This window comes from Anabrus simplex, chromosome 1 (genome assembly GCF_040414725.1).
Source record: "Anabrus simplex isolate iqAnaSimp1 chromosome 1, ASM4041472v1, whole genome shotgun sequence".
Lineage (NCBI taxonomy): Eukaryota > Metazoa > Arthropoda > Insecta > Orthoptera > Tettigoniidae > Anabrus > Anabrus simplex.
The window spans coordinates 117,454,786-117,479,159 of NC_090265.1; the positions used below are offsets into that span (position 1 = coordinate 117,454,786).

The 24,374-nt window shown below is 40.3% G+C and overlaps 1 protein-coding gene across 1 annotated transcript in view; it reads left to right on the forward strand.

The window, feature by feature from the left end:
- The window catches only part of LOC137496931 (dopaminechrome tautomerase-like), an 80,808-nt gene that overhangs the window by 38,656 nt on the left and 17,778 nt on the right, over positions 1 to 24,374 (forward strand). The window contains exon 4 of the mRNA XM_068225032.1: positions 21,696 to 21,770. Coding sequence (XP_068081133.1) covers positions 21,696 to 21,770 — 75 coding nt within the window. The remainder of the gene's footprint in view (positions 1 to 21,695; positions 21,771 to 24,374) is intronic.

Genomic DNA, 24,374 nt, shown 5'->3' on the forward strand with positions numbered 1-24,374 from the left:
GGGTAAAAATTAGTACTTTCAGGAAACTAAACCAAAAATTATGGAGATGGTCATTATTACCCCATAAACGGAAAGCTGTACGAAAATTTCGCCAAAATAGTCAGTGTAGAGGCACACAGTCGTTACGATTTGATTTATATAGATAAGGAATCTGCTCCATGTAAAACACCTTTTGGGCTATGTCCGCTGGACTTAACCTGCAAAAGTGACCATTCATGATATCTCCCTTAGTAATCCTCCTGACGAAAGAATGCACATGAAAAAAAGGTTTAGAGGTGGAATTCCATCACGTTTGGTCGATTTCCAGTCAGGTTGGTCTTGTTCTGTATATGTTGTGGAAGAGTAAAATCACCATTTCGGTTCCCTATAAACCGCCAGTCCATTCCGGAACATGAAATGTTATTTACGTTTAAAACCTACCTTTGGACAGGTGGATGCTAAATATAAATTTTGGTTCGAATGTCTTCAGTAGTTTTCAAATTGTAAGGAGTACGCTTCACACGCACCCGCTCGGGAGTTAAGTCCGATGGGACTTGTACAGAAAAAACGGTCCGTTAATGATATCTCCCTTATTAATCATCGTATCGAAATGATGCACATGAGAAAAAAGGTTTAGAAATTATTATCTACCAAGGTAGGTAGATTTCCATTAAGTTTGGTTGTGTATATTTTGTGGAAGTGCAAAATCACTGTTTCGGTTTCGTATAAACCCCCAGTCAGTTCAGGGATTTAGAAACAATATTTGCCCAAAACCTATCAAGGACAGGTGTATTCTAAATATGAGTCTTGGTGGAAATACATCCAGTAGTTTGTAGCACTCGCGTACATACGGCGTAATTAAGGAAGAAATAATACAGTTAAGAAAGTTGAAAGTAATAGAAAATGGATTATAACTGCGGACAGCCGGATAACGACAAATATGTAAATGCCAAGTGAATGTATTGGAAAATCAAATGCCCCTCAATAAATTATGCTAGTGTGAGTAATGGATATAATAAAGCGGTAACAGAGGAGAAATTTAGGTCAGTGATTCTTAGGTAAACAAATAATAAGAAGATGACTAATGGTGTTATTACTTAATCTATTCGAGGGCGGTTATAATATCCAACGATATTCCGCCAATATGCCGCAGATAGGCCGATTGACGCCTCTCTTGCCTTCTACCCAAGGAACAACCACGAATTTAAAAGCATGATGAGGAAAATGGCAATACGTTACTTCCCTGCTGGTATGCAGTCAGAGACGTTGCCATGGTAACCTGTAGTTTCGTTGTCGGTCTGTCGGTCACTCACCAGCGGAAAATTGTAAATTTCTCCGTCAGGTGAAGAGTAAGGTAAATTATGAACATAACGAAAGTTGTTTATAATGAAGAGACGTTTCACGTACGGTAAACGAAGTTTACAGAAAATCAATAGTATAAGAGAAAATGGAGGAAACCCATTCTGGTTTTCCTATAAACCATCCGTCTATTCGACGATTGTAAAATAATATGTATATAGAAACCTTCCCCGAGATGAGTATTCTCTAAATATGAAGTTTGGTTGAGATCTATCCAGCCGTTTCGAAGTGATGGTGGAAAAACCATTCAGGTTTTCCTATAAACCCCCGTCTATTGAAAGATTTTAAAATGATATGCATATCGAAACCTTCCCCGGGATGAGTATACTCTAAATATGAAGTTTGGTTGAGATCTATCCAGCCGTTTCGAAGTGATGGTGGAAAAACCATTCTGGTTTTCCTATAAACCCCCGGTCTATTCAAAGATTTTAAAATAATATGCATATTGAAACCTTCCCCGAGATGAGTATACTCTAGATATGTTTAGTTGAGATCTATCCAGCCGTTTCAACGTGATGGTGGAAAAACCATTCTGGTTTTCCTATAAACCCCCCGAGTATTGAAAGATTTTAAAATGATATGCATATCGAAACCATCCCCGGGATGAGTTTACTTTAAATATGAAGTTTGGTTGAGATCTATCCAGCCGTTTCGACGTGATGGTGGAACAGACAAACAAACAAACAGACAGACAAACAGACAAACAGACAAACAAACAGACACGAAACGTAAAAACCACCGATTCGGTCTTGAGTTGACCTAAAACGGATAAATATCTGAAAAATTGGCAAAACAAAAGAAATTACAGACAGCGGACCCCCTACAATTTTATTTATATAGATTTATGAACTTTATTATTGTTTTCAGATGGGAAAATGCAAGCGGTGGGATAAGGAGGCTATGAAAAAGGCTATTAATGCAATGAGGGGCAAGGTAATGGATTACAAACGTGCAAGTAAAACGCTGAATGCGAGGCCGACGAGAAAGACAGGCCGCGGCGTGCACGGCATACACTGAATGTCACGTGACTTGGCCGGTCTTACTGTAGAGTATGCATCCCAAGGCTCACGCGAGAGACTATCGTAGCTTGGTAAATAAAATACATTTCAGCGCATTTCAACCTACTAAAATAACATTACTGAACTACAGATCAAATTAAACATAGTGTCTCTTACTATCCTTGGTTGAACAAACACTAAAAAAATTACTGAGGTAAAGATATGCTCACTCAATAATGTTAATGGTTAATGTATAAGTAATCCTATATTCGCAATAACATTCATGCAATAAATATGTTATTGAATCCAGGGTGAAAGGTAGGCCTATTGTAAGCTATTTACAAGTCTTATATTTGTTCCACTCCATACCTGGCTTCAGCATCATATCTATTATTTAAATTTTCATTTTCATACTAGCGAATGTACCCGTGCTTCGCTACGGTATTCTACATTGTATTCGGTTATCGAAGTAAATAGTGTACATGCAGTAAATAAGATTGTTTTAAAATTGCATGTCTCTTAGCGTTATACGAGAAAGAGCATGGGGAGTTCCCCGTACGTTGTTTCCAATGTAAAGTGTTTGTTACGGATTTGTGATATAGCGGCAGACTCACTTGCCTACTGCCATTCACAATCGAGTTGGGATGATTACGTAATAATTGCAGGCCCCATTGCCTACTACGCGGACAGAATCGATTTGGGGAGTTTTCGTTAATATGGCAGCCCCCTTCCTACTTCCAGACAGATTTCAGGTGAGGAGTTTTTATTATAATGGCAGGCAATTACCCTACTATCACTCGAAATTGAGTTGTGCAGTTATCATTATAATGCCAGGCCCATTTTCCTACTGCCAGCCAGCTTACTGCCAGTCACACCAAGTTGGTGAGTTTCCATCAAAACAGCAGGCCACTATGCCTAATGCCAGTCACATTTTAGATGAGGACATTTCTTTATAATGATAGGCACCCTTGCCTACTGCCAAACACAATCGGGTAGGGGAGTTTTAAACAAAACTGCATGCTCACTTGCCTTCTGCAAGTCAAATCGAGAAGGGAACTATTCATTATAATTGTAGGCTTCCCTTACTAATGACAGTTACACAGGAGTTGGAGAAGGAACCCTTTCCTACTGCCAGTCAAAGTCGGTGTGGGGAATACTTATTACAATAGCAGACCCACCCTTTCTCGATCGCTAAAAATCGACATCAGTGAATATATATAGATCGACATACGAAAGTATATGCGTATTTACAATATTGAAGACCTTCATTTACAGATTAACTGCTACTAAACGTACGTCATATCGACAAAGGATTATACCATAAGACACGCCGGATTTAGTGGCCTAAATGGCTGGTCCTATGATATGTCATCTATTCTTGGGTCAGATTGAGTTAGAAACGTGGAACAGGGTAAAGGTTTTGTAAGATTATCTCACATTACATTACTTTTCGGATACATACATAGCATTTGGCTCACATATGGCTACTGGGTGGGCCAATTTTCGTGAAGAGTTTAATGATTCTGTATTTCATATAAGTAATTGAAAGTATGAATTATGCATGTGAAAATTCCAAATTGACTTAACATCGATTAAAGAGAAAAATCAAACGTAAAAGGGATACAGATACGGCAAAAAGTCATAAGACCACGGTTGTAGATCATTCCAAATTGAACGGAGATTGTGCAATCCGTTATAGGATAGGAATTTCCGAAGGTCTGCACCATCATTAAAATTGCCTGCGTATTTCGATATTCTTCGGGGATTCAAAGTGAAAAATTTAATGATCTAGGAAGTTTTCCGTTCGTTACAGGCTTAAACGTATAATTTTGTCAAATTTCAATTATCTTCTTTTTCTTCTGGCAGATTATGGCGCAATTTGGATTTTGGGCGAGGCGGGTAAAAATTAGTACTTTCAGGAAACTAAACCAAAAATTATGGAGATGGTCATTATTACCCCTTAAACGGAAAGCTGTACGAAAATTTCGCCAAAATAGTCAGTGTAGAGGCACACAGTCGTTACGATTTGATTTATATAGATAAGGAATCTGCTCCATGTAAAACACCTTTTGGGCTATGTCCGCTGGACTTAACCTGCAAAAGTGACCATTCATGATATCTCCCTCAGTAATCCTCCTGACGAAAGAATGCACATGAAAAAAAGGTTTAGAGGCGGAATTCCATCACGTTTGGTCGATTTCCAGTCAGGTTGGTCTTGTTCTGTATATGTTGTGGAAGAGTAAAATCACCATTTCGGTTCCCTATAAACCGCCAGTCCATTCCGGAACATGAAATGTTATTTACGTTTAAAACCTACCTTTGGACAGGTGGATGCTAAATATAAATTTTGGTTCGAATGTCTTCAGTAGTTTTCAAATTGTAAGGAGTACGCTTTACACGCACCCGCTCGGGAGTTAAGTCCGATGGGACTTGTACAGAAAAACGGTCCGTTAATGATATCTCCCTTATTAATCCTCGTATCGAAATGATGCACATGAGAAAAAAGGTTTAGAAATTATTATCTACCAAGGTAGGTAGATTTCCATTAAGTTTGGTTGTGTATATTTTGTGGAAGTGCAAAATCACTGTTTCGGTTTCGTATAAACCCCCAGTCAGTTCAGGGATTTAGAAACAATATTTGCCCAAAACCTATCAAGGACAGGTGTATTCTAAATATGAGTCTTGGTGGAAATACATCCAGTAGTTTGTAGCACTCGCGTACATACGGCGTAATTAAGGAAGAAATAATACAGTTAAGAAAGTAGAAAGTAATAGAAAATGGATTATAACTGCGGACAGCCGGATAACGACAAATATGTAAATGCCAAGTGAATGTATTGGAAAATCAAATGCCCCTCAATAAATTATGCTAGTGAGAGTAATGGATATAATAAAGCGGTAACAGAGGAGAAATTTAGGTCAGTGATTCTTAGGTAAACAAATAATAAGAAGATGACTAATGGTGTTATTACTTAATCTATTCGAGGGCGGTTATAATATCCAACGATATTCCGCCAATATCCCGCAGATAGGCCGATTGACGCCTCTCTTGCCTTGTACCCAAGGAACAACCACGAATTTAAAAGCATGATGAGGAAAATGGCAGTACGTTACTTCCCTGCTGGCATGCAGTCAGAGACGTTGCCATGGTAACCTGTAGTTTCGTTGTCGGTCTGTCGGTCACTCAATGCAGAGCATGATACCAGCGGAAAATTGTAAATTTCTCCGTCATGTGAAGAGTAAGGTAAATTATGAACATAACGAAAGTTGTTTATAATGAAGAGACGTTTCACGTACGGTAAACGAAGTTTACAGAAAATCAATAGTATAAGAGAAAATGGAGGAAACCCATTCTGGTTTTCCTATAAACCACCCGTCTATTCTACGATTGTAAAATAATATGTATATAGAAACCTTCCCCGAGATGAGTATTCTCTAAATATGAAGTTTGGTTGAGATCTATCCAGCCGTTTCGAAGTGATGGTGGAAAAACCATTCAGGTTTTCCTATAAACCCCCGTCTATTGAAAGATTTTAAAATGATATGCATATCGAAACCTTCCCCGGGATGAGTATACTCTAAATATGAAGTTTGGTTGAGATCTATCCAGCCGTTTCGAAGTGATGGTGGAAAAACCATTCTGGTTTTCCTATAAACCCCCGGTCTATTCAAAGATTTTAAAATAATATGCATATCGGAACCTTCCCCGAGATGAGTATACTCTAGATATGAAGTTTAGTTGAGATCTATCCAGCCGTTTCAACGTGATGGTGGAAAAACCATTCTGGTTTTCCTATAAACCCCCCGAGTATTGAAAGATTTTAAAATGATATGCATATCGAAACCATTCCCGGGATGAGTTTACTCTAAATATGAAGTTTGGTTGAGATCTATCCAGCCGTTTCGACGTGATGGTGGAACAGACAAACAAACAGACAGACAAACAGACAAACAGACAAACAGACAAACAGACAAACAAACAGACACGAAACGTAAAAACCACCGATTCGGTCTTGAGTTGACCTAAAACGGATAAATATCTGAAAAATTGGCAAAACAAAAGAAATTACAGACAGCGGACCCCCTACAATTTTATTTATATAGATATCTGTAATTAAATAGAATATGAATGTATTAAATAGAATATGAATGTATTACCTCTAAATCCTCAGCACTGGTGTTGTAATTTATCCAACTCGTGCACTGCAGCCCAACATTGCTGAATGATGTGAACAACGTTGACGTTATATACATATTTTTGTAAATAAAAACTTACTTACACTACCGCACACAACACTATGAATGTAAGGAACTGTTGCACAACACCAACATATTCACATAAACACAAAATCTCCGTTACTTGCTTCTATAATCCACAATAAACTAGCAATAACACCTCAAGAACACATGTAATAACCGGCTTCACTCTACCATTGTTGGGACTGGCCTCGTCACGTGACTTTAACGGGCCATGGCCTGTCTCTCTCGTCGGCCTCGGCTGAATGACTATGTTAAAAAGAATACCATGACAACTTTTTTTCATAAATGGCCTTCACGTAATTCATTATAGGGAAAAAAAATTAAGGTTAGAAATAAAATATATATTATGATTAACTGTACTTTTCATAAATTTTGTGGGGGAAGATATTACGAACACATTTTTGGTAGCTTAGTTTTTGTAGTGTTTATGTTTATGTCAAATATTGACTACGTTACGTTATAACAGTTACATTGTTACTTGCCCGTAAGTGGAGAATATTTTCAGTAATACAGTACATATGTCGTGGCAGACAGGATTAGAGCTTGTAGGAGAATGTCTGATTGGTTGGAAGGTTGATTTTATCGTTCCCGAGCGGTTGGAACGTTATGGTTGGGAAGTTTCAAGTAAGGTACAGATAAGAAGGGTAGTCAATGGAGTAGAATCCCACGATGATATTATATTCTCAACTGAAGTAATTACAAGTATATACATATTACAAGACTTTACTCTGACAAATCTTGAGTGAGAAGTTGTCTATCAGCCTTCGTGTTCGAAGGGAAGTTATGAAAAGACTTATTATTATTATTATTATTAATATCGATTGCGTAATCGCCCTGTCCACCGACAAGGGTTATGACTGCAACTCGTCCGCGAATTAGTGATAGAAGCCCTGAACAACGACTTCTCTGCCCTTATATAGTCTCAGTGGCCCCACCCAATGTTCTAGAACCTTATAGATTATCTTTGCACGTGACTACCGATCTTTCCGTAGTTCTGACCAATCAGAGGCGTGTATTCTCTGTACATTTCCTGCACGTCTTAGCATTGTTCATTGCATGACCCATGTACCGGTCAACATGACTCACGTCCTCTTGCCTGTGATTCTATGCGTATGACAAACTTCTCTTACTCAAGATTTCTCAACAAGTTGAAATTTGATTTCTACACTTACAGTTCTTAATTTCATGAATATGAATTGTATTATTCTTATTACTAGGTGTGACTATACATGTATTTACTCACTGAATTTTAGCCCTTATCACTGGATGATTCTAAAATATCAGGTACAGCAATTCTTCCTACGTCCCCTTCGGTTTTTTCCTCGGAGGGAATAGCTGTCCTGTGTTCATGTCCCCAATTTCTAGCCTTGTCCAGAATATTTCTGAATATGTACAAGTCCATATCTGCTAAGAGAACGAATTATGGGCCTTCTACCTTATGTCGAAAGTCTCAAGTTAATTTTTCTCTTGTTCTTAAAGTCAAAATTTCAGATGCGTTGGTGGATAAGTTTCAAACAAAAATGTTTGATAAATCGTTTCCTATTCTGCACTTTATGTCAACTGTTCTTCTGCCTTCCGATGTTATAGAGCTCCCAAGGTATTTTAAACAAGTAACCTGCATTAACTCTTCTCATTGCCGCCATACTTATGCGATCTGTTCTCCAGCACTTCATGACCGTTCTTCCCTGTTTATCTTCATGTTGCAGTTAATCATTTGTGTGTTGTTCATAAGGTGTAGTCGATTATAAAGGTGGGTATAACACTACTACTAGAATTTCAAACATAGCAAGGTTTGAAAATATATTCAGGAATGGAAATTTTGTGTAACGATGGAGGGAGTTGCTTGCGCGGTTCGGATCACGTAGCTGTGAGCCACTGTTCGGGAGATGGTTGGTTCGAGCCTCACCGTCGGCAGCCTTTAAGGTGGTCTCCCGTGGTTTTCTAATTTCACATTAGGAAAACGCTAGGACTGTATATTAATTAATGCAATGGGTATTACCTTCCAAATCCCAGCCTTTTCCCAACCTTGCATCACCAAAATTCACGATGTTAGTGCGATGTTAAACCACCAGAAAAATTAATTTAAAAAAGGAATTAGTGAAACGAGTAATTGTAATGGCCGATAGAACAAGCATAATGGTATATGTGCGAGTTATAATATAACTCCACTCATAATTCATGGAAGCTGTTCCACAAGGCTCTCTCACATTTTATGTGGAGCGCATTTAAAACCCTTGATGCGTGTAACCTGTTACATTGCTAACAAGTAATGCAGGCATAGACCTGTGAGCTTGTACAAGGCCCAGTTGCTTTATATTTAAAACTCACTCTCTCCATTGACATATTTTTTCAAACATGGTTTCAAACATTAAAACATATATAAATGGAGTGTGTGTCGAGGTAAAAATTATTTCTAAATTGTATATAAACTCCAAACTTCTTTCTTCCTGCCCAGGGCTGAAGGGATTACGTGCCTGCCTCTTTCTCGGAGGTCACGGGTTAGATTCCTAGTCAATCTCAGGATTATATTTCTGGATTGAGGCCTGAAACGTTCTTCAGTCAGCGTTGTGAGACAAAACGAGGATATTTCTGATATGAGAGACAGAGGACTGCTCATAAAAGCCAAGCAGTGCTGTTGAGGATGCCGTCATGCTGACCATGTGCCTATTGACAATCTGTATGCTTCTGGCGAGACAGCATTCATATTATCACCAATTTGAGGCCATCGATGGGCTGCAAGGGCTACGAGTTCTTCCTTAATCTTCCGGCAGCTTATCCCATCTACATTTTAGCCATCCTGCATCATTTCTTGTTTTAAACGGAATTAAGGCCGGACCATACGACATTTCCGAGAAAGAGATAGATTTTGCCAGGATGAGTCGCTATGATGAAATTTACTAAGATATAATAATAACAATAATAATAATAATAATAATAATAATAATAATAATAATAATAATGTTGTTTGCTTTACGTTCCACTAACTACTTTTACGGTTTTGAGGTGCCGGAATTTAGTCCAGCAGAAGTTATTTTATGTGCCAGTAAATCTACCGACACGAGGCTGACGTATTTGAGCACTTTCAAATACCACCGAGCTGACCCAGGTTCCAACCTGCCAAGTTGGGGTCAGAAGGCCAGCGTCTCAACCGTCTGAGCCACTCAACCCAGCTTTACTAAGATCTGGAAGAACAGGGGAATGACTAATAATACAAAGATCCGTCTCGTTGAAACAATTTTATTCTGTTATGGTTGTAAGATCTGGACCGTAAAGTCTTTGGACTCAAAACGCATCGATGCCGCTGAATTGTAGTTCGTCCATTCTTCAAGAGCTGAAGAATTTAAAACGCCTTTCTTCTCGTATCATTGAAATAATAGTGCAGTTCTTTGGACACATTGCGAGACGACCTGGAGAAAGTCTAGAGAAGTTAATGGAAAGGAAAGTTGAGGGCATTAGACCACGGGGAAAGACTACAACTAGACGGATGGGATAAGTGAAGATTATCCACCGGTTTATCTTTCCAATGTGCCCTGTGGAAAACCGAAGGATGAACGATATGACCTGGAAATACAAAGCCAGCGGGGTCACGACATTCAAAAGTGAGCAAATCGATTCGTGATCATGATGTGATTTTTATCCTCTCCAAAAAACCTCGCTTCTGCTTGCACTGCCTTGATGATCACATCCGTGTCTGGTGGCACAGTTGCGTACGTCTGATCAAGTACTGCATTATGCACCGTAATATCGACCCAGAACCTGGAGTTATGGCATGGATTCTAATCCTGTTTCCGCCTAGTCCATATCATTGGTACACCAACCAGCAACTGTTCTATCTCGGGAGTGTTGATGACTGTTATTCTCTATCTTATGGGCCACTCTGCGACCCTGTACCAAGAGAAAAATGCGCAATGGTATTTGTCATATCGTCCGACGGATCCTGGACAACACCATATCACATAACTTCGTTGGCCTGAGCGTTCACCAAATCTCTTTTCCATCGAAAACGCGTAGTCCACGGTCGGACAACGACTGACCTGCCGTAGAACGCCCACAGCACTATGGGTGAACTTTGGGCACCCATCGAAGCAACATGGGCAGAGATACTCCAGACGGATATCAAAATACCTTTCCACTAAATGATGCGTCGTGTAGCAGCAGATATGTGGGGACTGAAACATAATTAAATTTATCTTAAATTTACCCACATATCTAGTGCGGAGCTGAAGTTGTCCTATATTTGGAAGAAACGTGTTCAACTAATTTTTATCATGTGATTCTTTACTAATTAAATGTTGTATTGAAAAGATGGAACTATAGCAATTCTTTGTGTATGGATAGTTCACGTCAATACGGAATTCAGTATGAAACTCATTATATGGAATTCCTTGAAATTATTTGAGACTAGGTAAACAACTGATAGGGAATCTGTCACCTGGACGACTGTCCTAAATGCAGATAAGTGGTAATTGATTGATTGATTGATTGATTGATTGATTGATTGATTGATTGATTGATTGATTGATTGATTGATTGATTGATTGATTGATTGATTGATTGATTGAACTAATAATTGCAATACGATGTGCTCATACTGGATCTCCGCTTGTTGAGCTAGAATTACACGTATCGGAATAATGAAACACAGTCCTCATAAAGAATTGTCTGTTTTTCGTTCATACAGTCCCGTACATTGAATTATTCCGTACTCTATGAACTATCTACGTGCTTCATTAATCCTGAGAAATTAGGGAAATTAGGGAAGAGGGAAATTATCGTCAGCACTGTGCAGCTATTGCATAGTACCCTAAAATCTTATATTCCATGGGCACTGTTTGTTCTTTAGTCAATGTATGTGTGATTCGTGTGATTATTCTGACTACTGATTGTGTTAGGAATGGCATAATTGTCATAAAACACGTAACAATTAGAGTATATCTAGTGACTTTCTATGCTTACAAGAGAATGATCAATGTCTTGTAAATAAAATATTGGTGTAGATTGGAGAGAAACTCTTAAAATAGGTGACATAAATTATACATTCAAAATATTGTACAGACGATACACCATAAATAGATAGATATGTTATGTCTTCCCTTTGGCAAAAGTCTTGAGAATTATATCTAAGGATCATTCCCTATTAAAGTAAAGGATATGGGAGGGCAGGATGGTTCACTGGCTTCTCACCAACAGTTTTAAAATGAAGAGTCACGTCCCAGTGGTTCGGATTCCACGTTGAGTTAGAGGTCCGCAGGGAACTATTACGATATCAATAGTCATATAAAACTTGATTGCTTTCTGAAGAAGTTCGTTCGCTGACATTCTCAGCTCAGTTATACAAAAGAAACCCTCGCATTTGTTTCAGGGGAAAATCCATAAGAAACTCTTTGTCCGAACTGCTGTATACGTGTTATTTGGGATCACAGACTGTCGGAACTTAAATTGGATGGTTAGAACTTTTCTGATCGTGGTAGCTGGCGAACATATGGCGCAAATAGTATGTTCCCGTTGTTCAGTACATTATTAACAAAGAGTAGGGAGGAGAAATCATTTCCAGCGGAATATTACGATGACGTAGGAAGATATAGGCATTATGTATATCTATTTACTTCTTTATACAGTCACACACACACATATACACGACACAAACAAATCTCTATCCATCTCATAATCACATACATATCCTACTCCAGTGTCACTAAACCCCCACACACGTTAATTTTACGGAGGTTCTGTTTCCCTCCAACTATTCCCTCAAGGATGAGGCAAAACCGGCCTGACCGCGCCCCAAGATCCCAAGATAACCTTTGGTATCTAGCCCTTGATGCTTGGGAGGAGGTTGGCGAGAGCAAGCAGTATATTGCGCGTCTCATGGCTTCCGTTCCTCACAGATTTCAAGCGGTAATCGAAGCTAAGGCATTTATACGAGTTACGGATTGTACGTAAATTTATTTGTTCCAGCTGCGGTTAAAAATACCTTCAGAAGGTCGTTACCTCCCTTCGGTGTGATATTCTTACTCCGCTAGGGGTCAGATAGCCACCTTTCTCCATGGCATCGTGCGATGGCAAGTAATGCCAGCCGGGCAGAGTAGATCAGACGATAGACCGCTGGCCTTCTGACTCCAACTTGGCAGGTTCGATCAGGTATTTGAAGGTGCTCAAGTACGTAAGCCTCATATCGGTATATTTACTGGCACGTAAAATAACTCCTGCGGGAGAAAATTCCGGTACCTCGGCGCCCCAAAAACCGTAAACGTCGTTAGTGGGACGTAAAATGAATAAAACTGAAAATTAAAAAACAAACCATAGTAATACCAAACACAATAATAACGTTAAACACACAAAAGACGTAGATTCGAACTTCAATTGACAATTTCGGTATCTGACACCATCCAACCAATTTACAGGCTGAGCTATTATTCCACTGGCTTGCCACAGATAAATCGAGATTCTTACCAAATTACACAAATCCTTGTTATCTGTCCCTTGCCTTTAATCATAGAAAGCACAGACGAGGGCATGTAGGTTACGCTTAATGTAACGGTGAACTAACATAATTATTGTGTGTATTAAACCATAAAATAATGTGTCTAATTAAAATCAAGAAATTAATATCAAAGTCCACTTCTGTGGTGCAGTGATTAGTGTGGTTAGCTGCCACCCCCGGAGGCCCGGGTTCGATTCCCGGCTCTGCCACGAAATTAGAAAAGTTGTACGAGGACTAGTACCGGGTTTACGCAGCCTCGCGAGGTCAAGTGAGTAAACGGTGTTCGATTCCCGTCTTAGCCATCCTCGAGGATGTCTTTGGGGTTTCCCACTTTCTCTCCGGGCAAATGCTAGGATGGTACTTAACTGAAGGCCACGGCCGCTTCCTTCGTTCTTCCTTGTCAATCCCTTCCAATCTTCTCACACCCCAGAAGGCACCTGTTTAGCATAGTAGGTGAGGCCGCCTGGGCGAGGTACTAGTCCTCCTTCCCAGTTGTATCGCCCGACCTAATGTCTCACGTTCCAGAACCCTGCCTTTGATGCGATAGAGGTGGGATCCCTCGCTGAGTCCGGGGGAAAAGCCAACCCTGGAGAGTAAACGGATTAAATAAATTGATGCATGTCCAGTCCTCAGCCCTAAGGCTGGTCGGATCCTCAACGGCTCCACCATCAGCTGTCATAAATGGCCTAGGCATCACTGAAGAGGCGTACTAGGGAAATGAGGAGTGAGGTAGTTTCCCGTTGCTTTCCTCATCGAGCCAGAAGTTGCTATTATATATCAGCCTGCCAAGCCTACTGAAATGCATCCACCAACCGACCCTGTGAGCAACATTTTCACACCATTCATAACAGGGACTGGCTGCATAAGGAACGGGATTACTAGCATCGCTCATACCTCAATCACTTTCATATTGTCAAAGCCAAGGATAAAACAGAGACAGACCATTGAAAGTAACAAAACTGCTCTAGCCTATACCAGCAGACTTAGTGCACTGTAAACAGTAGGTCCCGCCAGCAAAGGCATAATACATCAATAAAATAATTAAACCAACCAATAACAAACATGAAAAGAGATAATAGGGTCTATGCCTACTTTCTGTGCTTACCATCTTTCTTCTTCTTGGTTCGAATGGCCTACATTGGACCACGCTTATTCAACTGTTTCCCCAGTATTGAAGCACTTTCTGCCGGTGTAACTCCTTTCTTTAATGTGTCCAGGAGGTGCCTTTCTTCCGGTTCTTTTTCTCCTAAAATCCATGAACTTCTTTCGGACTACGTCGTATAGACCGTCTATATTGAAGATCTGATATTCCCTGTTCTTTAAAGTCCTTCTAAGTTCCTGTCAGCCAAGTGGTACGAATCTTCTTCTTCTTCTTCTGCCAGAAGATGAACAGGCTATTGGTCAGTCTTTATTAACGAATCAAATACTAGCCTATCGTACGGACTGCTATACAGAGAAATGAAACGAAATGTGGCAATTACGATAACTGTTCCCCGTTGATATTATTCGTGTATTCCGAAAAACGACTGTGCTTGCAAGTTCTAGTCAGCGGTAACAAAAAAGAAATGATTAGCGAGCACTAGTTCAATGGCGCCCATACCCGGGAGCAAGGGAGGGACACGGCCCAGCTCTCAGGGAAAGGAAAAATTCTAATGTAGTCAGGTGTTTTTCTTTCAAGAAAATTATTTAAAAGTCGGTATTACGTAAAAGTTGTACGGGATACCGTGGGCGGTATTCTACCGTGGAATAAAAGTCGTCATTCATCTTCCAAAATATTAAATTACTACATACACCCAGGTCTAGACCCCCTCCCTACAAAGTATCCTATGGGTGCCCTTGCACTAGTTGGATTCGAACAACTGCAACTTATACGCCATCGACCATTTGCATCGCCTCTACCAACTAATCTACTACATCCCTTTGTCGGAACAGAACCTCCACTTACATATGAGGTATTGTATTGATGGGTTTATCAGAAAGATAGCTGCTCCTTTACCTTTTAGAAACAATGTCCTGCGCTACTTGTTGTTTAGGTGTTATTCATCGATCTAGAATAGGATTTCAGTGATGTCTACAAGCTAGATACGATGTATGCTTCCTTTTCATGGCCAGTGATGTACAGGCTTATGGTGGTTAGTGAGCCTCTTATGTGGCGGATTGTTCTATTGTAGCTAGCGGACAAATGTTGTGCGGTTGACTGTACTTTGTTCAACTTTCTTGCTCACCTCTTGCTCTTACCCGACCCTGAAATCATAGTATTTTTATCCATCCCAGCACAGGCCTTGAAGGCCCTTGGCGTATTGAAAAGTAAAGGCTTCCAATATCCGTACCCAGGACATTAAGTGGGAAAGAGCGGATGGTTCTATGTATGGCCGCCTTTCGCCAGAAATTAATCTCGTACTCATCTTCAGTGCAAAGTAAGTAAAACTCAAAGCCGTGAGTCTCTCCAGAAATTTCTGATTTTCTAAATTCCTTGTTTCAAAATTTCTGGACTTTCTTATGGGTAATAGAACCCTAATCGACCCCCATAGAATTAGCTTTGAAGGGCGGGATAGTTGATATTGTTACGAATAAAACAGTGTCCATTTTATTAGTCTAGTTTATTTCTGGATGACCCAAGAAATGCACACACACACACACACACACACACACACACACACACACACACACACACACACACACACACTTCTATTCAGCTATGAATGACCACACTCACTAATTGCTGTCTGTTTGCAAGACTCTTCTTTTTACACAGCAGGCGGTCCGGCCCGTGAGTATTACCTGGGCTCTGCCACAATCCTTTTCACTGGCTCACCTTACATTCAATTCTCCACGTCCAGTCACGCCATACAGTAGCTGTGTAGACCGCTAGGTTCGAACACAGTGCCACTTGCTACACAAGACGCGATAACTGTTCCTTGGTTAAACTCCAGAGACAGTCCAGTAACTCACACACTCTAATACAGTGAACAAAATAAATACCAACAACTCAACAGTGCTCACCAGCTGGGTAGTACTCGTGAAAATACCTTAAGCGCTGTTCCAAGTACACTCACGATAGCTCCTCCGGTCGCCGACTCTACGACGATTTTCACTCCACAGAAGTACACAAACACACAGTACTCTAAGGCAGTACCCAGTCTTCTGTCCCGTACGCCGTCTCCAATGCAGCTACTCACTGGACATTCCGACACCATAACCACAGCTCCTAGTTCAGACCTCGGTGGGACACGAGCGCGGGCCAATACCTCTGTCGCCCTCAGCCCAGCCACCGAACTCTAACACAGAGTCTCACACTGACTCCACCATGGTGTCCAACATTGACTCCGCGTCCAACACTGACTCCGAGTCCAGCACCAACTGACACTCCGCGGGTAGCCCCCCTTTTTATAGCTCGGGCAATGTGCACCACAATATTCGCGATGTGGCCAGAGATGGAATATTCTTATTGCATCTTCAAGAAACTAACAGGTAAGCCAGACGGTGAGAACAATACACGGGAATGCCGGTCATGCCCTCCATCTACCATTAGAGTAAAGAAAAAGTGTTTGTAAACCTCCTTCAATATCACACCACAATCATTTTCTGTACACGGTTCGATTACTATTATTTCATTTAAAAAAAGTAATAACATTTCCAAAATTGCAACTCTTCATGCATAAAATAATCATATCACTGAAGATATTTTTCTAAAGTTTTCCGAGCGAATTGGCTACAGGTCGTGAAGACGTAAGACTGTGTGTGTGTGTGTGTGGGGGGGGGGGTGTTGACCCCACAACTGGAAGCCCCGAAGTTTGCTTTCCATGTCTGTCTCACCCTTAGTGCTGCTTCTTGATACGGGGTCGACGATGAGGTGAGATTAATTTATATGGCATTTTCTTACGGTCTTATGGCCTTCCTGGCTCCAATATCAGTTTTATGAGCTAATGGAGCTGAAATGAATAGTGCTGAATGAAATTGAGTAAGGAAGAAGTAAGATTCGGCTGTGGTATATGGTTTGGAACTGTCCCGGCGTCTTCTTGGAAGTGAAAAATGGGAAATTTAAAAAAAAAAAATTCAGTTCTAGCCCTTCAGGCAAGCAACTCAATGTTGAAAACATACTAGGGACATAAGTTACGAATTTTAATTAAATAAAATATAATTAAGTATGAGAATATGTTATTTTCGAAACCGACTTTCAGCCTATTAGGCTGTAGCCTAGTAGCCTACGTGGTTTTTTTTTTTTTTTTTTTTTTTTTTTTGCTATTTGCTTTACGTTGCACAGACACAGATATGTCTTATGGCGATGATGGGATTGGAAAGGTCTAGGAATGGGAAGGAAGCGGCCGTGGACTTAATTAAGGTACAGCCTCAGCATTAGCCTGGTGTGAAAATGGGAAACCAGAGAAAACCATCTTCAGGGCTGCCGACAATAGGGTTCGAACCCACTATCTCCCGATTACTGGATACTGGCCGCACTTAAGCGACTGCAGCTATCCAGCTCGGTTTTAGTACGTGTAGAAGAGATGTTACGTACTGTACAAAAATTGCCAACCGGACACCAGTGATATCCGAACCCACAACCTCCCGATTTCAAGTCGGTTGCAGTAGTGCCAGACCTGTAGCTTAGATCCTTTCCAACAGAGCAAGGCTGACCTAGGCCGCCATAGCTCAATTGATAGAGCAACCGACGAGAAATTGGGATGTTGTGGGTTCGGATCCTACTGGTGTCCGGTTGGCCGTTTTTGTTCTGTACCTAACATATCTTCTACACGAACTAAATGTACGTAACACGACCTTCTTCTTCTTCTTAATCTGTTTACCCTCCAGGTTCGGTTTTTTTCCTCGGACTCGGCGAGGAATCCCACCTCTACCGCCTCAAGGGCAGTGTCCTGGAACTTCAGACTCTGGGTCGGGGATACAAATGGGGAGGATGACCAGTACCTCGTCCAGGCGGCCTCACCTGCTATGCTGAACAGGGGCCTTGTGGAGGGATGGAAAGATTGGAAGGGATAGGCAAGGAAGAGGGAAGGAAGCGGCCGTGGCCTTAAGTTAGGTACCATCTCGGCATTCGCCTGGAGGAGAAGTGGGAAACCACGGAAACCCACTTCCAGGATGGCTGAGGTGAGAATTGAACCCACCTCTACTTAGTTGACCACCCGAGGCTGAGCGGACCCCGTTCCAGCCCTCGTACCACTTTTCAGATTTCGCGGCAGAGCCCGGAATCGAACCCGGGCCTCCGAGGGTGGCAGCTAATCACACTAACCACTACACCACATATCACAGAAAGAATTGTGCAAATGAGTTAATTTCGCTAGGATTTGAAACAAAACGAGAACGAGTAAAGAAACAAGCGATTTTAAGGTGTTCTTCCGGAACTGCATTTAGGCCGGAAGTAATTTTCGATTTTTTTTTTTTTTTTTAAGTTTGAAACATTTCCGGTCCCTTTAACCCTTCACCTTTTGGCACAATTGAGGAAACTGCTTAATTTTACTTTTTCATAGTATAGTGACCCCTACTTTGTCTGCTAGGAAATGTTTTCAACTTTAAAATGTTCTTTAAAATGTTCTCAGAACAGCCGACGTTGGTGTTCGAACCCACGCGTCTCCCGAATGTAGAGCTTGTCTCCAAAGCCGTAGGGAGTTAACACGCGCGTGCATTGCGCTAGGTCAGAAGATTGCTCTCCATGGTTTGCCCACTTCACACCAGTTGAATGCTGAGACTGTACCTTAAATAAAGTCATGGCAACCCCTCTCTCCCAGTTCCATCTCTGTTAGTACAACCTTTAGCCACCATTGGTCGAGCATAACTACGTAACGCCAGATGTTGAGGGTGAGCATAGCTCTTGTTTTAACGACACAGTTTACAGAGACAAGTTCTGACTGCGACTAATGTTTACGCTTCTCGACTTCTCAACTTAATTGCTTTCCTGAAACCCCAACAAACAGCTGTACCAAGACTCAACAATTTAACTCAATTTAATAACACGTTACAAAGGATACGAATAAAAATTAGCCCCACGCGCACCCCTTGACAGAAAGAAGGTAAAACGGCTCACCAAACAGAAATTAAAAAAAGGAAACTTCATCACATCTTCTAAAGCACTTTCAAGATTTGTGAAAGTAAAATTTTCTGTAGTAAATCTATATAAAAAAAGTGGATGTTGGTACTGTATATGAATAGATTAATAGACTCAAAAACTGCTGGACCGATTTCGCTGAAAATTTCACAGTTTGTTCATATTACTTTGGTTTGAACGAAATCCAATGGATAGTTCTTTTATGATGAGTAGTTTTAGGTAATTTTATTTAACTACAAAGCCGCACCAAGATTGGATCGACTTGATGGACAGATTGTCGCTAGGCGACAGCAGCTTACGTTATCATGATAGTCCGGTAAGATATCCATATAAATAAAATAGTAACGACCGTGTGTCTGTACATAGACTATTTTGGCGCAATTTTCCTTCAGTTATCCGTCTGAGGTGTAATAATGACCATCTGCATATTTTTTAAGCTTTGGTGTCTGTCTGTTTGTTTGTCTGTTTGAGTTCTTATGACTTGAAAACTACTAGATATATTTCTACCAAACTTCATATTTAGCATTCACCTATCCTTGGGTAGGTTTTAGGGCCAATGTTGTTTGTAAATCCCTGAACTGACTGGGGGTTTATACGAAAATGAAACCGTGATATTGCACTCCCACAAAATATACACAACCAAACTTAATGGGAATCTATCTGCCTTAATGGAAATCACTTTCTAACCTTTTTTCTCATGTGCATCATTTCGATACGAGGACTAATAAGGGAGATATCATTAACAGACCGTTTTTCACTCTAAGTTCTAACTGACCTCTTTTGGCTATTTTGTCTATTTGTCTGATCGTCCGTTTGGAGTTCTTTTAAGTTGGAAACTACTCTATATATTTTACCAAACTTTATATCTGTCCTTGAGTAGGTATTGGGGTCAATATTATTTCTAAATCCCGGATTGGTTTTGGGGTTTATATGAAGTCGAAACAGTGATTTTATCCTTCCACAAAATATACTTGACCAACCTTAAAAAGCTGCCAGCCTTAATGGAAATCAGTTTAAAAATATATATATTTTTTTATGTGTGCCTTTTCTACAGGAGGATAAGAAGGGAGTATTCATTAGTTTTACTGGCTGTCATGTCATTTCAAGTTGCGTTAAATGGTTTAACAAAAGAGCGACTTTACTTGTTTGGATAGAACAGATAATAAGTGAGGTTATCGTCAACGATTGGTTTCATGAGTGTTCAGCCACAAGAATACGTAACCGAGAAATAGGGAAAATTACGCACAACTTCAGACCAAGAACTGTATCGTACAATAAACTCTGTGAACTCCATTCTGTCGCCACTTCGTTCAGCTTTATCGTACTTCACGTTACTGCCACGTGCTTTCGTAGAAGAATATCAGTTTAACATGCCATATTAAACGTTTGAATACAGGCGTGTAACCTCGCAAAAATTCATGAAGGAATCGTGAAATCGATTACCAATTCCCGTACGAAGAACGGGTATGTATGCTAGTACCATACGAAAATAGAAATAACCGTAAAGATATACAGGCTATAGCAAAATTATAGTTCCAAGTTTATAAACACCCAGAATGACAATATTATTTCAGTTTTAAGCAATTAGATACATTTATTTATTTATTTATTTATTTATTTATTTATTTATTTATTTATTTATTTATTTATTTATTTATTTATTTATTTATTTATCTGATTATCCTCGGGATTGCTCCTTCTCTCGGACTCAGCGAGAGATCCCACCTCTACTTCGTCACGGGCAGTGTCCAGGAGGGTGAGACCTTCGGTCGGAGATACAACTGGGGAGGAGGACTATTGCCTCATCCAGGTGACATCAGCTGCTATGCTGAACAGGGTCCTTGTGGGGGGATAGGAAGATCGGAAGGGATAGACAATTAATTGGAAAGGATGCGTCCGTGGCCTAAAGTTAGATAGCATCCCGGCATTTGCCTGGAGGAGAAGTGGGAAACCACAGAAAACCACTTCAAGGATGACTGAGGTGGGAATCGAACCCCCCTTCCGTTCATCTGGCCACTGGAGGCTGAGCGGACCCCGTTCCAGCACTTGTGCCACTCCGGGGGTGGCAGTTAATCACACTAACCACTGCACCACAGATGCGGATTATTTATTTATTTATTTATTTATTTATTTAATTAATTAATTTATTTATTTATTTATAGAGAAATGGCAATTTTCTTAACATCTTGTATAACTTAAGATATTTACGTATATTACAGTCTCTCAACTATAAAGTGAAGGTATTAACTTTTCATATTATGAATGTAAATGTTAGTATTTTCAATTGAAACTTCGTACATTATTTTTCACTGTGTATACCCAGTGCCGAACGATCATCTTCATTGTTGAAGAGGAATCGAAAAGTCGATTTCTTAGAGATCTGTTTAACGATTTGATCACTGGAATATCAATACTCACGTTTTACGTTGGTCATTTTATAACTCATGTTAAATTTTTTTCTCTCTTTCATCGAAACCAACATGGTAGGCCTATATTAAATATTGTTGTTATGTGTTATTAATTATTAGTGCTAATTTTTTGATCTTATCTGTTTCAGGCGCCCATACAGCAATACGACCGTGAACTATGAAACTACTTCTGTAAGGATGGAGGCTGAGACAGTGGAACCAAGGTATTTCGATATTATCTAACTACATAGGGTGGTCGGAAACTACCTGAATGGTGTATAGAGCGTTAGAGAATTGGTCATACCGAGCTCGATAGCTGCAGTCGCTTAAGTGCGGCCAGTATCCAGTATTCGGGAGATAGTAGGTTCGAACCCCACTGTCGGCAGCCCTGAATATGGTTTTCCGTGGTTTCCCATTTTCACACCAGGCAAATGCTGGGGCTGTATCTTAATTAAGGCCACGGCCGCTTCCTCCCCACTCCTAGCCCTTCCCTGTCCCATCGTCGCCATAAGACCTATCTGTGTCGGTGCGACGTAAAGCAACTAGCAAAAAAAAAAAAAAAAGAATTGGCCATACTATTAAATCATTTTCATAAAACAATTCGATATCTCGCACCATTGTCGTTTCATCAGCTACTCGAGTTAGCCAATCATATCGCTTTGCGGGCTAATTGAAATACGTTTTGCCAGGCGGTGTTGCTAAATTTGCAAGTGGCTTAAACCAGCACGCTCATATGAAGTGCTGTATACTCCACAGCGTGTAAACCATGCGTTTCCAGACGTGGTTCATCAGTTTAAATTAATCAGTTTGAAGTCCCTTTGAACATACTAAGCGTTATCGGTGTTTTGAATCATCCTGTATACGCAAATTACAAGGTGTGATTTTCCTTCCTTGCGCTCATATCCTTTCTAAGAACTGGGAACAATAATATCATTAGCTGAGGAAAGTGGTCCGTAAGTCTCCGTTGGCAGTAAATTGATTACTTTATTTATCACCAACAGGATATGTTCCAATTACAGAATGATGAATAAAACATTATAGACAACAAATGTACCTGAAATAAATATAAATGGTTCTCCTAAATAACTACCATGTTTAAACTAAAACTCTACACTCATATTCACATCTTAATAGAGGGAATCTTACGTTCTTCAGGTCGTTTGGCTTCGTCGAATTTTAGAGGGATGTGAGCGAAAAAATCCACTGTTTCACCCACCTCATTCATTGATTTTGGAGCCCTCAGTAGCCATAACTTTGCCCAAGCCACAGTTCTCGTTTTAAGTTGGTGGGAAGTATACCTCTGACAGATCGACGAGATTTTGGTTCACTGCCATCTAACATATCGCTGGAGAGCAGAGAGCTTCTGCTAGTCAAATCAATGAATGAGGTGTGGAACACAGAAACCGGACTGGACGAAATTCTTGGAGATATGGGCAAAACCTTCTGGCTAAATTCAGGAAGATACTACAAAGGAATCGTAGTTGGGAAAATGTAAAACAAATAAATGGTATAATCTCCGGATCCTCTTCACCCACGACGTACCGCGGAGAGGAAATTGTAGTGGAATCAACCCCAACAGTGTTGAGCAATCCACTCTATTCGTCAGACACTTACAGATTGTAGAGGCCAATGGCACATCTGTGGTGCCAATGCAATGTCCTCGTACTCTCAGCTTCACAAAAAGGCTCGTAATCGGGTGAAGAGAGAGAAACATAGAATCCCTTGTAGCTGATCCATTACATGAACATTATCTGGACTCTTAATAGACAATTAATGCAATCTGAGGTCCAAAAAATATGTTGGAGTCCAGAAGGCAGTGGGAATAAACAGTTATATTTACACTATTAATCTTAGTTCATGTTGTGGTTACTTCAGTGATACTATTATAATTATTTAACGATAGTATATGCACCGTAAGGAAAGCTTCACATATACAGACGTAAGTGTGGTGACCATATATTGCTAGAGCTTAACTGAAGCAAAAGTAAGGGATCAATTCTTTGTTAGTTTATCGAATACGACTTAAGATTGCGTAATCGAATAATATCAAACTTCGAATATGCAATCATGGTGGCATTACCTTCCCAGTGTGATACCATTGAAATTTTAAAACTTTCTAGAGAAATTTCATAATACTTAAATCAATCTTGAGAAAAGCATTTCGTTCTTTGGCAGGTGGTGGTGGCGGTGGTGGTAATTACTGTTTTAAGAGGAAGTGCAACTAGGCAACCATCTTCTACATAACACTAACAATAAGTAGAGAGAAACATTGGAAGGGATCCGACACTTCGAAAAATGAAGATATCGGCCAAAGAAAGACAAGAGCCACGAACGGCGTGAAAATGTGACGCCCTGGGCCTCGAATGCTCTAATACCGTCGGGGTAGGAAAAGAACAAGAGTTGACCAAGGGAGGTCGGATAGGAAATATGAAAGCGAGAAGCCTGGCACAAGTAAGTAGAAACAATACCTGGACTCAGCTAAGGGTCGCCAACCCACGCTTTCAAGTTCAGAACCCCTGCAGCCCCTTTTAATCGCCTCTTACGACAGGGAGGGGATACTTTCAGTGTTATCCTACTGCTATTAGAGGAATAACTAAAAACTTCAGCGTTGGAATTCTTGAGGAAAGATGAATCCAATACTTCATAAGAGTCATTAAAATTGAGCGCAAATTTTATTCAGTGTTACAAACGACCCAAACACAGGAACTCTGAATTACGAAAAGAGTCATAACTGCGTAAATTCGTGGGAATGATATCTGATATCTTTATATACCTGCAGTGTTTAATTGTTCGAGCATATTCCTTGATGAATTTCAGTAGAAAATCGT